This window comes from Trachinotus anak, unplaced genomic scaffold, assembly GCF_046630095.1.
Source record: "Trachinotus anak isolate AG129_WGS33_773 ecotype Australia unplaced genomic scaffold, CSIRO_AGI_Tana_v1 ptg000011l, whole genome shotgun sequence".
NCBI classification, from domain to species: domain Eukaryota; kingdom Metazoa; phylum Chordata; class Actinopteri; order Carangiformes; family Carangidae; genus Trachinotus; species Trachinotus anak.
The window spans coordinates 24,663,420-24,680,401 of NW_027273862.1; the positions used below are offsets into that span (position 1 = coordinate 24,663,420).

The 16,982-nt window shown below is 42.1% G+C and overlaps 1 protein-coding gene across 5 annotated transcripts in view; it reads left to right on the forward strand.

Annotated features, from left to right (window-relative positions):
• The window catches only part of myo9aa (myosin IXAa), a 105,004-nt gene that overhangs the window by 86,043 nt on the left and 1,979 nt on the right, over window positions 1-16,982 (forward strand). For 3 of the 5 annotated variants that reach the window (XM_071489208.1, XM_071489211.1, XM_071489210.1), the window contains 22 exons: window positions 395-475; window positions 701-811; window positions 3,787-3,909; window positions 4,934-5,083; window positions 5,738-6,048; window positions 6,511-8,289; window positions 8,765-8,864; window positions 9,098-9,331; window positions 10,313-10,410; window positions 10,558-10,688; window positions 10,849-11,072; window positions 11,258-11,374; window positions 11,571-11,759; window positions 11,994-12,044; window positions 12,302-12,413; window positions 13,341-13,402; window positions 13,693-13,885; window positions 14,018-14,146; window positions 14,305-14,410; window positions 14,520-14,651; window positions 15,293-15,416; window positions 16,632-16,840. In XM_071489208.1, coding sequence (XP_071345309.1) covers window positions 395-475; window positions 701-811; window positions 3,787-3,909; window positions 4,934-5,083; window positions 5,738-6,048; window positions 6,511-8,289; window positions 8,765-8,864; window positions 9,098-9,331; window positions 10,313-10,410; window positions 10,558-10,688; window positions 10,849-11,072; window positions 11,258-11,374; window positions 11,571-11,759; window positions 11,994-12,044; window positions 12,302-12,413; window positions 13,341-13,402; window positions 13,693-13,885; window positions 14,018-14,146; window positions 14,305-14,410; window positions 14,520-14,651; window positions 15,293-15,416; window positions 16,632-16,840 — 4,766 coding nt within the window. The remainder of the gene's footprint in view (window positions 1-394; window positions 476-700; window positions 812-3,786; window positions 3,910-4,933; window positions 5,084-5,737; window positions 6,049-6,510; window positions 8,290-8,764; window positions 8,865-9,097; window positions 9,332-10,312; window positions 10,411-10,557; window positions 10,689-10,848; window positions 11,073-11,257; window positions 11,375-11,570; window positions 11,760-11,993; window positions 12,045-12,301; window positions 12,414-13,340; window positions 13,403-13,692; window positions 13,886-14,017; window positions 14,147-14,304; window positions 14,411-14,519; window positions 14,652-15,292; window positions 15,417-16,631; window positions 16,841-16,982) is intronic. The other 2 variants (XM_071489209.1, XM_071489212.1) reach the window with 2 other exon arrangements.

The following is a 16,982-nucleotide window of genomic DNA, read 5'->3' on the forward strand; positions in this document are numbered from 1 at the left end:
TATGCTGCACTGATTGCTTTAATCTCCCATGGAGGGGGAGGAGACTGCATTCCTGCTGCCACTATATTTTCACACACACATGCTGCCACACATGTGCATGTGTTTATACACACACACACACACACACACACACACACAGTTTTCTTTCTTCTGCAGAACCACATGCTTACGTTGACATATTGCTGGTATTTATGATCGCAGGCATTGACTTTCATCTTGCAGCAAAGAGTTTTACTCACAGATGGACCAACAGTTACTCGCGGCTGACAGAGCCACCTGACTTTGTCTACCGTCTGTCAAACAACTGTGGAGCATCAAAAGCAGCGTGCCTTAGCTTGTTACAATCAGATTATTTTGTGAATTTGACGTCTTGTTTCTGTGTCTCACTCTGTAGGCCTCTCTCAATAAGCTAATGGAGACTCTGGGCCAGTCTGAGCCTTATTTTGTCAAGTGCATCCGTTCCAATGCTGAGAAGGTACAGTGTGCTCACTCCAGACTGCAGCTACTTTGGCTGTTTTGGTTTAGTTTTCAAAGCATTTTTCATTTCCTTTGAGGTCCAAACTTTTTTTTTTTTTTTTGAGCTGTTTATCATTTTCCCCTCCTCTCTCTGTGACCTCTGCTGCCTCTGTCGCTCTTCCTTTTTCTGTCATTTTCCCCTCTCCTTGATTATCTTCTTTTCCTCTGCCTTTCTCTCTCTCAGCTGCCCTTACGGTTTAACGATAACCTGGTGCTGAGGCAGCTGCGCTACACAGGTATGCTGGAGACTGTGCGCATTCGGCAGTCAGGCTACAACATCAAGTACAGCTTTAAGGTAACATGCACACATTTACACCCTGTAGATACTCTCTAAAACGCTTTGGTCCAGATCTTTTCTATCATTTTACGTTTAAATCAATAAATAAAGGTTTGCCAATTAGTCGTTAGTGGTAGAATGGAATTAATTAGATTAACTCAAGCTCTGTACTTAGGTACAATTTTTAGTTACATTTCTTCTTCCATTATATGTTATTGTGTACTTTTTTGCCAGTAGATTTGAAATTTACTCTGCATTTATTTGAAAGCTATAGCCTCTAGATGCATTTGGAGATAAAGAGCTTATGTAAAAAAATATATACTTTATTAAAGATGAACTTCCCAACAGTGTCTAAAATGGTTAAAATGAGCTTCTTCATCCAGCCACAACATTAGAATAATACCACATGTTAATGTCTCAGTAATAAAATAAATAACACTGAGGGGTAATTTTCTTGCATTATAAATACTTTTACTTATATTTTGCCTATAGTGTACATTTGTACTTTTACTTAAGTCAGATTTTGGATGCAGGACTTTTACTTAAAGTCAAGAGAAAACGTTGCAAGTTCAGCATCAAACTTCATTCCTTTACTTGACAAGAGCTGTCACCAGTGGTGGAAAGCAACAGCAGTGTTAACCCTTTATCTTTCATGTGTTTCCTTCTACTGAGGTTAGCATGCTAATCAGCTAGAGACCCCCCCCCCGTCTCATCACTTTCCGATAGCAACTCACTGTAGCCTCCAATCTGCCCTGAAGACGTGGTGCTGCTCAGAGGGTTTATTATAACCACTTGTCTTGGAAAACACAATGATGGCCAAAGTTCTTATCAAGCAACAATCACCACCACCCGCTCCCAAAACACCACCTTCACAATCTGGTTCAAGCTCTAAAGATACTGCATTCTCCAGTTTCCATATTTAACTAGTAGATTTTTTTTTTTTTGTTAGAATCCACAATCCCAGTTTACTGCTCAACATTTTGTTAAAAAAGTGTTGTCTCAAAGCCCACCCTGAGAATTATTTTACCAGACATGACAAAGCTCCTCGAGAGCCACAAAAGACATCATAAATCAGTTCTCACAGGCTGAGAAGCACTGAGTGTAGCTAGTGAACTGACCTTTATGTGTATAGTGGTGGAGTTTCCCTTTAAACAGGGTTTGTTCCCTGATAGTTAGAACAGACTCATTTCATCTATTTCTGCCAGGTACGATGTTTTCCAGGAAGCAAAAACTCACTAAGCCAAATGGTTAAAGGAGTCCACAGATCTCACTAACATGTTCCCTCCGTGTAGGCGTGTGCAGGCCAGACTCTGATCAATCTCACTGCTCACGTCCCACAACCTAAGCGACACTCAGGTTTCCCTGCATTTAGTTGCCAGAGAAGTGAATTAATGTCCTGGAATGATGATGGTTGAGCCGGGATTCATGGTGTGTTGTGTCAAGAGGGAATTATGGGGAACATGAGGTGGCAGCCATCTTAACCACACTGGCTCTCATAAGAATGATGTCAGCCCTGTGAGAAATATTGTATGACTAGTAGAGCGGATCACATCCAGTGCTGATTGGAGGGGAGTCTTTGGACAGAGAACGTGGGCTCCTTCCCACTGGACTTTTTTTCTTAACATTAGTTTCCATTTTGCGGTCTTGAATGTTAATTTGTGCCAGTCTTGTGATGTCAAGGTTTTAGGAAAAAGATGAAGTCACTGTGTTAGTTTATTGACTGAATCAAAACTTATTTTCCCATGTTAACATAGTGGTATCTGCAGTGGCTGTGTGGACAGTTTAGCTTTTATTTGCAGGGGTTCTGAGATCTTTGCTGCTCAGTCTCCTGCTGCCTCCCAGTTACAATTAAAGGTAAAAGTTTCATTAATGGGGCTTAAAGCATTGAAAATGAGTCATTTAACAGCAATGACTTGATCCAGAAACAATGTCCCACTCAATCAGGCTAATCCACAGACCTCACTGAAATTTGCAGCAGTGGAAAGTATCTAAATATATTTCCTTAAGGACTGCACTAAATGCACGTGTGTAAAGAATATAATAACATATTACACATCAGTCTCTGAGGCCATTTTCTTAAGCATTTTTACTTTGACTACTTAAAGTGTATTTTGCTGATTTTGTTTTGAATTTTTACTGAAGTAGGATTTTAAATGCTGTGTTTTTGCTTTATTTTATTAATACTGTACTGAGTGTTTCTTCCACGACTGGAAAATAGTTTCCACAAATATAAAATGAAACCACAGTTTATATTTTGTTATTTATGGACTGACCTTTTAGTTTAAAATCTGAACAACAAAGCTCACAAAACTGTAACTGTTTTGATGAGCTCACTCAAATAATTTTAGCATCAGTCATCGTCATTTACCAGAAATTCCTAGAAACATACTGAGTGCTGCGGTCAGCACTAATGAGAAATATCTTGGGCGCAGTATCACTTTGGAGGACTCGGCTGTTTCCCAACTCCTCAGAACAGAGCCTCTCCATTGTCCTCGGGTCTATGAAACACTCCCCATGCTTGTAATTGTATAAACACAGCATCTGTTTCCCTATCCACCCCCTACAGCCCAGGGTGCAGAGCGTATTGAATTCAGACAATGGGCCTCAGTTTGAGGAGTGGGAGTTGAGCATATTTATGCCATGATGTTTGAACCCCTGCAAATATGGACAGCATGGACTTTTACCTGAAACCACATGTGCCTTGGCAACTTTCTGCTGGAGAGATGCTACAGGAGGCTGCTTGAGTTTCTGGTGCTGGTCAAGAGTTATGTTTCAAATTCAGGGCCAGAACGTCTACGACCGATAAATCCTGTGCTGGAATCAGTTAGAAAAATTGATGGCTGTAGCAGATTCACTGATGTAAACCATTTGTTAGAGACATTACTGTACTGAAACCTTGTGCACATGACACAAAGATAAAACCCTAAATAGATACTGCAGGTTAGTTAGATAGACATATTTCTCATTAACACCTCTCTTTTTTCACTTGACAGGATTTTGTTCATCACTTCTGTGTGCTGCTCCCAGAGGGCACCAAAGCCACCAAGGAGGGCATCCAGCAGTGTCTGGACCAGCTAGACCTTGAACCAGATGGGTACCAAGTGGGAAAGACAATGGTATTTTCTCCCGTCCTTTTAAATCAAATGATAAACAAATTCAGTAAAACATGGCCTGGCATCTGTTTTTGATATTGCACAGTATCCCTTTCTGAAATGCTCTCATTTACTGTGCTAAAAATGTCAATAATAATTACAAATGGATGTTGCAAAATTGAGCTATGTTCAGCTCTCAGACAGTATGATATGATTTTATTTACCCCAAGGCTTCCATCAATACCAAAACTACCATGCAGAGTGACAGTTAAATGTGCATTAGCTGATTCATATGATATGTAGAATATTCTACGTATACAAACTGGTCTCTGCTTCATAATATTTCCCACAGTCTAAGTTTGATAGAGCTTCAGTTAAGTTTTGGAACAAGCTGATTCAAAATATACGACATGTGATATGGAAAAATGTTTTTACAGCAAGTTCAGTGGGAATTCAAGAGGAATATCAGGGTTCAATAAGTTAAATAAAGTCATGATGCATAATCCAGATGTAAAATGAAAAAGTAGGACAAGACAGTGGTTTAGTGATTCTCTTCTGTTGTGTTTGTTTGGTGACGCTGGAGAAAAGAAAATGTTCTGCGTGGGTTTTAAAATTGCTAAAACTTTGGTCAGTTTATTAAACTGTTAAATGACGCTCACCATAAACAGAGTCAGGATAGGAGAGTGTTGGGGATCATCTTGTATTAACTGAAAGCATCCTCTCAACAAAAGGATGTAATGAAGACACTGCCCCATATTTGGTGTGGGTAAGTCTACTGTATGAATGAGACATGATGGTGGGGTCCATGCCGTTGGGATGCTGTCTATATAATTAGAGGATCATACCTGGCATTCCTGTGACCATGTATCCAGCTAGGGATTTCTGAGGTCTGTGTGTTTGTGTGTGTCTGTGTGTGTGTGCTTGTGAGTAATGGCGAGTTGGGTTTTTTTTCTTGAAAGAATGTGTTTGTAAAGCAGCTGGACAGCCCCTGTCTTCATTAAGTGTGTGTGTTGGCCTGTGCTGACTCCTTCGTGGTCCCTCCCTTCAGGTGTTTCTGCGGGAGGCTGAGCGTCAGCGGCTGCAGGCCTTACTCCACAGGGAAGTTCTCAGACTCATCGTCATGCTGCAACGGCGATTTAGAGCTCGGTTGGAGAGGAAGCAGTTTGTCAGGATGAGAGAAGCAGCAATCTGCATCCAGGTACAGTATCAAGCTTTTCATCTTCAGTGCCTTCATTTCTGTCTCCTTCATTTCTGTATGATTTAAAACACTTTTTATTGTCCATTAGAATATGCTCCAGAGAGTTCTTCTCAGTATTCAGTGTTGTTGCTTATCGCCTGTCAATGGCATTGTATCGTGATATGATCATATCATTTCATAGTTTTACAAAACTATTTTTTATAACTTCTGCTGCCCAAATTAATGAACCCAAGCAAATTTTAATAAAAAAACAATACATTAATTAGTTATTTTTATTTTTATTTTACTTGGGTGAAACGTGCATGACAGTGAAGTGGTAATACTGCCCAGTCTTCTTTCAGTTAATCACTAAATCTTCAATGACAAGACAGAAAGGCATCCGTTAATATCAAGGATGTCTTTTTATTTAGTTTCTAAAGTGGAAACATTCTTCAATACATTCTGAAATCTGTTTGACGGTCCAAGTCAGATACATCTGAAAGCAACTCGTCACTTGGGGACATGTTCAGTTTAGTTGGGGTTTTCATTTATTTTTCAGTCCCATAAAAGAAAATTGAGATCTCCCTTTGAGTAAAGATGCTTATAATTGTGACTAAAAGAAAAAAATAAATCATATCATGAAAATAATATATTTTTATCATCATCCTCTCACAGAAATGGTGGCGTTTGTACCGGCCCATGGAAGAGGAGCAGGAGGATTATGACCCTAAAGTCCAGGAGGGGGCAGCGTTGTGCTTGCAGACACACTGGAGAGGTTACAGGGAGCGCCAGAGGTTCAAGCTGTGGAAGGAGGCTGCTCTGGTGCTACAGAGGGCATGGAGATTATGGCTCCATCGGCGCTGCACAGCAGCTCTGGTCATTCAGAGCGCGTGGCGCTGTCATCGAGCCAGACAAGCCTACTTGCGGCTGTATGGAGCTGTGGTACAACTGCAAGCAATAAGCAGAGGCTACCTCACCAGGCAGAGGTAAACCATAACGTAAAATCCTGAGCAGTAGCCCCAGCCCTGTCCTCTGCTGCTAGAAAATTGAGGTAGAGGTGAATTTAGTTTAACAAATGCAAACATTTTAGCATTTTTGTCAAGGCTCCAAATCCTGAAAACAGCTTCTATGGGTAGGTGACTGCATGATTTTCGTCAAGCTAGTGAAAAACCAGATTAATCTTTGCACACAGCCTCTGCAATGTATTTGCTCATTGTTCAGTGTGGAAACAGAGCATGCCATTACGCAAGAAATCCAACCCAAAGCAGCTCTACATCAGCTGAGCTGTTGGGGACAAGAGTTTTTATATCAGACTGACTTTGGAGCTTACTTGAGGTAGCTGTGATTTGTTATGAATAACTGCGGCTGTTAAAAATACATCTTGGTAAATGATGAAGGAGGCAGTTTGACATCAACTAAAGTTTTAATCGTGCCTTTTTTATTTACAGTTTCAAAAAACTGAGAGAACAGAGACTGAGGGAGAAGGAGGAGCAGCAGGAGAAGCTGCTTCAACTACAGAATGGCCAGGTGAGTCTCTCACCAGAGGAAGAGGAGGAATCGCCTGAGAGGATCATGGGATTGGACCTCAGCACGTGGGAGGATCGTTCCTACGAGCAACGAGAAAGGAGTATCCAAATCCTCAGCAGCCACGAGGACACAGTCAAGGAGGAAGCAGAACATGCTGGGACAAAAGAGAGCTCCTCTAAGGCGCTATCTGAAGCGCCAGCCTCAATCCAGACATCCCCTGTGGTGGTGCGAGAGAGGTCCAGAACTTTAGATGAGCCCAGCCAAAAAACCACTCGGGCCAAGAGAGAGAGCCGGCGGATGAGAGAGCTGGAGCAGGCGAAGTTCAGCCTGGAGCTCCTCAAGGTTCGAGCAACCAGCGGTGGATCCTCTTCCCCATCCGAGGAGCGGCGTTGGTCTGTCGAGTTTGTGCCCCCTGCAACCCCGCCTCTTTGTTCGCCGCAGGGCACGCCTGATAGCCAGAGCTCCAAAGGCAGCTTTGAGCTTCTCAGTATGGATGAGGAACCGCCCAAGGCTACAGAAGAGGTGACAGACAGCGAGGACGCCTTCTCCCCTCCTCCTTCAATAGCTCCAGTACCTGAGCCTAATGTGGAAGTTCTTTCAACAAGCCCCAAGCCAGCTGAACCACACAGAGCAGGGGTTTCTGATGCTGTTGCCCCCCCAGACAGCCAGGGCCAGACCAAAATGGATCTGGCAGCCCCGTCTGCCCCCACACATCCGCCCAAAATCAAGAACTACCTCCCAACCTTTTACGTCCCTGCTAGTGAGGGCAGCACAGTCACCTCCCATCGTCCCGCTGAAGAGTCTCAACAGAGCACAGATGCAACCGTCTCTACAACCACCTCCACTGTTACCAAGCCTGTCAGAGAACGACGAGAGCCGATGCGTCGACCAGTGGTGGTGGTCATCAGTATGCAGAAAGAAACCCCATTAAGCAAAGAGCTGAGTGATATTGTCCGTCCCCCTGTACAGGTTCGAGATTCTGCAGCCCAGACAGGGGAGTTGACCCCATCGCCACAGAAACCAGGCCCAGCAGCAACAGTGCCTCAAAGTCCCGTCCCTGTTTCTACCTCTGTCCCTCAGGCTGACCAGGCTGTCATTGAGAAACTGGTGCGACTCAACGAGGAGAAAGAGGAGAGGCAGCGTAATCAGCAGCAGCAGAATGAAAAGGAGATGATGGAGCAGATAAGACAACAGAAAGAAGTACTGGAGCAGCAGCGCCTTTACTTCGCTCAGTATGAGAGAGACATGTTTGAGAAACAAAGAGGAGAGGCTCTGCACAGGATCCAGCAGAGACAACAGGCTGGACACGATGTTGGTGGAACTGCAACCTCCAGCAAGCCCCTTAGACCCAGCTCCTTGCTGATTGAGAGAACGGCAGGGCTGGCTCCTCATGCCAGAACAAAGTCAGACTCCACTGCTCCTTCAGTGCACCCTGCCCTGGGTGTGGACATCCAAGGCAGCGCCCCCCATCCCCAGCTGCCTCCTCCACCTGCTTCTGCTCCCAGAGAAAGACGCATGGAGAGCAGGCGTGTTGCTGAGGGCTGGGCACCCAAACTCACGCTGGAGTCCAGAGACGGAGGAGGAACCAGAGTGAGAACAGCTGCCAGGAAGCCACCGAGTAACCAAGGCACCACAGTTAGTATGACAGATAAGCCAGGCAACATCTTCTTCTCTCCAAAGGACAAAGTGACATTTGCAAAGTGAGTAACAAAATAAATAAATAAATAAATGTATGTTTGTTGAATAAATCAAGTTTCCAAAATGAAATAACTAAAATAAACCATGGTAACATTAATTGTTAAGTGAAGTGAAGAATTTGGAGATTTCTGACTTTGGCTCCCCCCGGTGGTCATATCATGAGGGCACTGTTGCAGGCAATACTGTACAATATTGATTTGATGCAGGACACTAAGATGAAAGTCACATAGGCTGCACCAGTTTTCAGTAGAAGTGGCTCTTTTTTCTGAAAACAAACTTTACCATCAGACCAATTTGAAAGAAGCTATAACCACATAAACATTCTTCACATAGTGGCTGTAAGTGAGTATTTAATGAAGATTTCATTGACACACTTGATCTTGGTTGCCACTTAATAAAATTTGTATTTGGAATTCATTACTTTAAGTTAATAAGAATGGCTCTTTGTGTTTGTGTTTTCCTCTTTTTGTCCGTCAGGTTTGACGGTGACGCCGTCACTGAAGAAACACCTGTAACCATTCCCAGAGAAGGAACCTCACCAGTCTCCAAGCCCTCGAAAGGAACAAAAGCACGGGATGTGAGTAATCTCTCCTCCTTCATTTTCAGAGCAGAGACATATAGCATGTGTTTGCAACTTTGCAAGAGTGCCTTGTTGTGTTGTGGATAAATGAATGAGCCTTGGCAGGATAGCTCCCAGTCTTACACCAAAAACAACAGAGCTGACCTACATGAAGATCAAAGTGCACTGAAGCTCTTCTACGCGTTGAAGCACCTTTTAAACATGCTGTTATCACTTCTGGTAAACTCCAGGTCGGCAGAGCGGGCCAAAAAAAGAAAGCCAGAATGGCACGGACCCGCTCCGACTTCCTCACCCGCGCCCCTATCGCCTCGCAAGGGGGCGATTCAGACGAGGATGACTATGATGGCGACAGCCCCCTGAGCCCCCTGAGCCCCATGAGCCCCCGTCATTACACTCTGCCACTCTCCAAACAGAGCTCCACGGAGGCAGGCTTACAGGAGTCCTGTTTCAGTGACTCAGACATGGTAACAGGCGCCATCTGAGCCAACAGCGGCCCTCTCTTCATTCTTAAAGCGTGTCTTCTCTTTGACATTTCTAACCCCCTTCAGCAGAGAGAGCGTAGATCTGCATCACTCCTCTGACTCAAACTGAGCTTCAGCATACTCCTGTTTCCTAAAAACGTACAAAAACTTTTCCTGAAGACATTTTGGAGGTATTTCAAGGCGGATATTTCAAAGACAAAATTAAAATACCTGATAAAATGTTGTTGTGCAATAAAATACTATCACAATATAACACACTATCCTTCCAACAGAAGGATAAATGGACAGTATTTTTTTAAGACATGTCAGACAACCATAAATACAATACTTTAGTGGTTTGACAACATGTCTAGAAATTGTTACCAATAGTGGATGTGAATTTGACTTTATGCATCATGACAGATGCAGGAGTGTTTTCCCTTTAAAACATTAACCCTTTAACATAGTTGCTTTTCTAACATGATTTGGCTTCTCTTTCTCTCACAGCTCTAACAGTGATTTTTCTCCTTCATTTATTCTTTCTGGTTAATTAACTGTATTATTACTGTTAATTAACTCATTTAACTCATTTCCTCTCTTACTTCCACCCATCTGACCTGGAGAAAACTTGAAAACGGTCTTTATTCACCCTCGACTTTCCTCATCACTAAACAACCTCCTGTCTTTTATTGGCTCTTCTCCTGGGAAAATGACTTGTTCCATATGTTGTCAGAAGTATCATTTGTTGTGTTATTGCTTTGTAATACCATGATTACTATAAATAGTATCTACACTTTTACTGACACAAATAAGAAGTTTGATCTCTGGTAAATGTATGTTGCATCTTATGCAGCTCCAGTGACGCGATGCTGCCATCTACTGGCTGGAGCTGGTTTTTAGGATTATAATTTATAGACCACACATAACGGAGAGGCTGTCCTTTGGTTTTGCTTTTACATGTTATTCAACCCGATGTTGTTTCAGCCTGCAAGCTCCGAGGAACAAAAGAAGATGCACAAAGCCATGTCGTCAGGAGATTTGGGCAAAGTGGATTCAATGCGCAAAAACTCTCAAGATGGAAGGTTTGTTCCTCAACTTAGCTTTGGAAACATCCAGTTTGAACATAACATTTTTTTGTTAATGTCTTGTCTTAACCGGAAATTGTTAAGGACACTTTTGATCACAGTTTTCATCAGTAATCAGTGTGTATCAATTTTAATTTTGAACAGGGTTCGTGGTAAGATGCGTTTCTGGGGTAAGTCCAAGTACGGGGATAAGAAGGCATCCAGAGAGAAGCTGATCTGTGGCGCTGATTCCCTGGATGGGGACTACGGAGACACTGGACCACTGCTGGGAGATGGTGCGTTATCTACTGTAGAAGCAAATGCATTAATTTCAATGATTTTCATATAAATGAAAATTACACAATGAGAGATGTTGGATGTTGAAATTGAAATTTGAAAGTCCCTGAAGTTCGTCTGACTATTTTGTGTCACCGACTGCAATTCTCTCCCACACAGCAGGTCAGGAAAACATGTCGCCCCCCTGCAGTCCTGATCTGACGTTGGATCGAGGGTTCAGAGACTTGAAGGAGAACAAGGAACCATCTCCCAAGGTGAAGCGACGGCGCAGTGTCAAGATCAGCAGCGTGGCTCTGGAACCCACTCAGTGGCAGAACGACGCGCTGCAGATCCTCACCTGCACCAATGACTACAGGAGCATGAATGACTTCCTCATGAAGAAGGTACAGTCAGACGTGCTCTCTCTTATCCTCTTGATACATATGGGTAGAGATGATTATGTGTCCTGCAGCAGTACATCAGCATCTCCAGATGAGTACAATGCACTTTGGAGCTCGAGTGTTGGGTGTTTACTAATCTTTGTCGAGCTCCATATTCATGCTAAGATAATTGTGGTGTCATATTTCAGATAAACGACTTGGACACAGAGGACAGTAAGAAGGACACAATGGTGGACGTTGTGTTTAAAAAGGCTTTGAAAGAATTCCGTCTGAACATCTTCAACTCTTACTCCACCGCACTCGCAGTAAGTGTTGTCAACACTGTTTCCAGATAATTTAGTGAGTAGAAGCATTAGTAATATAATGTAATCAGATCACAATACTTTTAACATGATAGCGGTTTCAAAAGAATTAGACTAGAGCTTTTATATTGGAATAGTGCTTTCAAAGTAGTTAGATAAATGCTGTTCTTCTCCTGTGATTCATCCTCTTCCTCCCCAGATGGACGATGGTAAGAGTATCCGCTACAAAGACCTCTACGCTCTGTTCGAGCACATCTTGGAGAAGACCATGCGACAGGAGCAGAGGGACTGGAGCGAGTCCCCTGTCAGAGTCTGGGTCAATACCTTCAAAGTTTTCCTGGATGAGTTCATGACTGAGTATAAACCTTTGGACAGCACAGTCAGCAAGGTAAAGACATGTAACATGAATTTTGGTGCAACATTACATAAATACATGTGTATTAACTGTGGATGAAATTGGATGTGTAGCATTTTTTTTTTTATATATATATCTCTTATAATGTCATGTACTCTGGTGTGTATACATCATGTTAATACTTGCTAATAATTCTCACATTTACGGTAACATATCTACTGAATACTAAAACATATCTGTGGTTCTGTTTGTCCTTTCTTAATACAGCAGGTACCTAAACCTGAACGCAAAAAACGGAGGAAAAAGGACGCTGACATTGTGAGTCTCTGTTTGTTCTCGTCATTGCTGAGTACATGATCTTGATCTCAACAGCAGAAAGACAACACTTTGCTCCAACACTCCTCTACACTTCCATCTGCTCTTTGGAATAACTAGATAGGAATACACCAGAGACCAAAATAGAAAAGGCTGTAAAAAAAAAAAAGAAGAAACAAACAAAAAAGAAACAGAATAAAAAATACATATAACTGTGAAAGGAAACTCCCAATAAAGCTGCACTCTGCTGCTCTCTGCAGGTGGAGGAGCATAACGGCCACATCTTCAAGTCCACCCAGTACAGCATCCCTACATACTGTGAATACTGCTCATCGCTCATCTGGATGATGGACCGCGCCTGTGTGTGCAAATGTGAGTGTGCAAATACAAACTATGACACCCGGGGATTCAACAGACACTGAGATGACTTTTTTTTCCTACTATAGCGCTTTGATCGCTATTTTTGTTTCTAATTTAAATATTTAAATTCTGAAATAATTCATAATTCAATTGACAGAAAATGAAGCATCAGCAATTTTAATAATCAAGTAATTGTTTTAGTAATTTATCAAAGAATAATTTCCTGTATTTGCTTTTAGATTAGCTGCTTTTCTCTGTTTCATGTATCAAACCCAATTTTGATATCTTACGGTTTTGGGCCACTCAGACAAAACTCATGATGGGCGTTTTTCACCATTTTCTGACAGAAAATAACTGAAATGTCCCTTCCACACACACTCACTCGCTCCTTCACTCACTCAACTCATACAACCAACACTGCTCTTATGTAACCAACACCAGAATATTAGCTGTGTGATGAAATGAATTTACTGTCGGACAACGCGCTGTACAAGAAATTGCTTTTCATGTCAAAAATTTGTGACAGTGAATGCACTCTCAAACAAACAAACACCTCTCATTTTCACACAGACACTCACATGAACTTGTGTACACACACACACACACACACACACACAAATACACACAAGCACACACACATGTCTGGGGCTGAGCTGGGTTCAGTCTGGCCTGAGAGAGCAAGCCCCGCCCTCTCTCCCTCCTCAGCCCTAATCTGATTGTTTTCAACTGGACTCATGGGGTCTGTGTCTCTAGAGATCTCCACACAGTTTGTCCTTTATTCGCACAGGATGTTTTCTTCATGCCAGCCAATGCTGCTTGTGATAACATTGATAACATTTTTTTTCTTTTGTCCCAACTTTCGCTGAATAATGAGGAGGCACTGCCTTTCTGTTGATAATGGAAATGACCTGTTTGATTTCTCTGGCTGTGTTTATCCAGTGTGCCGCTACGCCTGCCACAGAAAGTGCTGCCAGAAGACAACCACCAAATGCAGCAAAAAGGTGAGTCGGCCATAGTGTGCACCCACACAACAATGTCCCATGACATTAATTGTATTACTGCGGGTTCATGTACAGTGGCTCTTTCTGTCACTTAATACACTGGAAGTAATTGTTGTAAAAAGACAACACTTAGCAGGCTGAGATTTTGTTGTTTTTTTTTTTTCCACCAATTTTTGTTTGCGTTTTAAAAATATTAATCTTTATTGCTGTGTGCATGTGCCTTCGTGTATGTATACACACAACATGTCTGTGTGTTTATCAGAGTGTATTATGTTTGTGTCTGTGAACAGTTTGATCCAGAGCTCTCCTCCAGACAGTTCGGAGTGGAGGTTTCTCGTCTGACTAATGACGAGAGGACAGTGCCTCTGGTAGTGGAGAAGCTTATTAACTACATTGAGATGCACGGCCTCTACACTGAAGGAATATACAGAAAATCTGGCTCCACCAACAAAATTAAGGAGCTCAAGCAAGGACTGGACACAGGTATTTTTTTTTGCTATAGATTACAGCTAACAGGTGAAATGACGCAAGCTGCCTTTTAAAGCTGTGAAACATTAGTGGGAAAGGATTAAATGGGATTTGTTTTTTTTCTGCATTCTCTTTGTGACTTTACAGATGTGGACAACATGAATCTGGATGACTACAACATCCATGTTATTGCTAGTGTTTTCAAGCAGTGGCTGAGAGACCTGCCGAATCCTCTCATGACATTTGAACTGTATGAGGAGTTCATACGTGCCATGGGTGAGTGGTCAACATTGTGGTCCAACTCTTGTTATGCTTCAAATGCATCACACTGTAGATTCTGTCCACAATAACAATCCATTACTGCAAACAGCAGAGGATGTGTTTGTTTGCTGTAGCAGCAAATGGTGATTTATCTTGCGGGAATGCCTCTCCAGGTTTGCAGGATAAAAAGGAAATGATCAGAGGGGTGTATTCAGTTATCGACCAGCTTGGCAGAACTCACCTAAACACTCTGGAACGCCTCATATTTCATCTTGTCAGGTAACACAAAAAAATCAGTTCTTAATCTGAGAGTAGAATGAATACATGGGCTGAACTGTTTTGTTTCCTTCCTGATAGACTATTCTAATACTAAATTCACTGCTTTTAGGATCGCCTTGCAAGAGGAGACAAACCGTATGTCAGCGAATGCCTTGGCTATAGTTTTTGCTCCCTGTATCCTTCGCTGTCCTGACACCATCGATCCACTGCAGAGTGTCCAGGACATCAGCAAGACGACTGCGTAAGAATTTACTTCTGTCTGTTACGACTGTCTGTCAATGAATTTGTTTACCTCGCCTAAGAAAGTGCTTCACAAAGTGTGGGGTGAGACGGGGCACGCAGGCATTTCAGTGGGGGCACGCATGACCAGGAGGAAAAATTGGAGTGGCGCTAAAATTGAATTAATGTGTTTCATGTGGCAACAATAAACAAAAGTCTTTTTCATGGCCATCAAATCCAATTTATCAAGATTTATTCAGATGGTAAAAGTACAAATTGAACCTGTTTTTGAGAAGACTTTGGGAAGAGAAGAGAAACGTTAAAATACTTGAAAAGCAAACAGTCAAAACTAAAGTCGACTGAAGTTGTTCTCAAGTTCACTGTCAGAACAGCCTGGTGTCATTCTTATGACATCATGACTTTATTTCAATAAACTGATGTTTAATTTGGCTTGCTTTGCTGCAGATTTGTTGATATAATGGGATGGGGACATGGATTTATTTTCCGTTTCCAAAGAAATGCTTGATTTTTTTTAAAAATGACTCATTGGTACAAGAGAAAAAGTGAGGCACCTACTGTACTGTATAAATAAATAGGGAACTGTGACAATGCTGCGTTTTTCCAGTCACTCTGAAGTGATTTTGTCCTGTCGTCCCTCCACAGGTGCGTAGAACTTATCATTTGTGAACAGATGAATAAGTACAAAGTGCGACTAAAGGACATCAGCACCCTGGAGTTTGCCGAAAATAAGGCCAAGTGCAGACTGACTCTCATTCGACGGTCAATGGTGAGATCAAATAATATGATTAATCCCTCTGTTATCAGAATCTCATAGTTACAGTGACTCATTGCTAAATCTACCTGACTGAGCCAACTCCCTCATTTCTATACCCTCCCTGATTTCCTCCTTTTCTAAGCAGTTTAACTCTCTCCAGATTCTCTTCCCTAACCTGTCCTTTCTTTTACCCAGAGACCCGTACTAATAGCTGTTAGATTTATGAGCATAGCACGTACTAGGGTATGTATACACACGCCATGCATTGCATTTCCAAGCCATCATCCATTGGTGATGTTGTTGTGGTATTGATCACTGTACAGTCTGATCTTCAAATATTAACATATTTCTTCTTCATCCCTGAAGCATGAGTCATCACTTTACTCTGTCTCTGATTCTGTTTTTGGTTTTTGTTTTGCTTGATTTTTATTTTAATTTGAATTGTGTAACTGTCTCCTGTGGATGCAAGAAAACACATCATGCAATCATGCAGTAGATTCACATTATGCTATGTGGTGTTGGAACATACAGAATAAACATTTTCAGCATATTTTATGACTTAAAAATCCATAAAAGTCTGAAAACTTTTCAGATTTTAAAGCAAATACTGCCTGATGAGCATATACCTGTGTGTCACTCATCGAGAACAGGAAACTGGAAATCATGTAATCTGTCATTGGAGAAATTGTGGACAGAAATCACTGTTTAACTTAAGCCTTAGAGGAATCTCACTGAACATTTCCCAGCAAATATAATGACAGTGTTAATGTTACCGTTAGCTTCACTTCGAAGAACTGAGAAACTTGGCTAGAAGAGACTAAACTGAGGCCGCTAGAATTGACTTTGACACGAGATTATAATTTTAAAACTCTTAACATGACCTTTAGGAACCAAGAATCACTGATTCCGATGTTTTGTTTCTCACTTTTGCCTTAAGCAGCCAAGCGCAGCTAAAAAGGTAAAGTTTATGTATCGTGGTGCTGTACCCACCTTTGTGTTTGATCAGTCTCTTTAGTGCTGCTGTGCTGTTTTTAAACGTAGCTGGTCATTTCATGTGGTTCTATCACTGCATGTGTGAGACAATAGCTTCTTTCTTGAAGTGCTGAAATGTACTATATATGACAGCATAGCTGCTTTCATTTAGTGGTGGTCAACTTTTTTCAATGAAGCACAAATGCAATATTCATATTAGTGAGGAAAAATATCTGCCTTTGATTTGTTTCTCAGGGAAAAGGCCATGTGCAGCGGCTAAGCACCCACACGCCTTCGCCTCCGGTTAGTCCCCGGCTGCCATCTGTGGCCAACCCTGTGGTGGAAGAGAGTGGCGGTGAAGAGGGAGCAGACTCGTTTACCGAAATCTCCGAGCACCAGCAGGCAGCCATGCAGCAGGAAGAGAGAGTGCTGACAGAGCAGATTGAAAGCCTGCAGAAAGAGAAGTAAACTCCATCACTGCACTTAAAATGTTCTGTAAATGTTACATGAGCTGAGGCAAATGCTATCAGAACAATAAGTGTTTGGAAGAAATGATTAACTGAATTTACAAAAAATAACTTTACCATTCTGCATCTGCTATCAGTG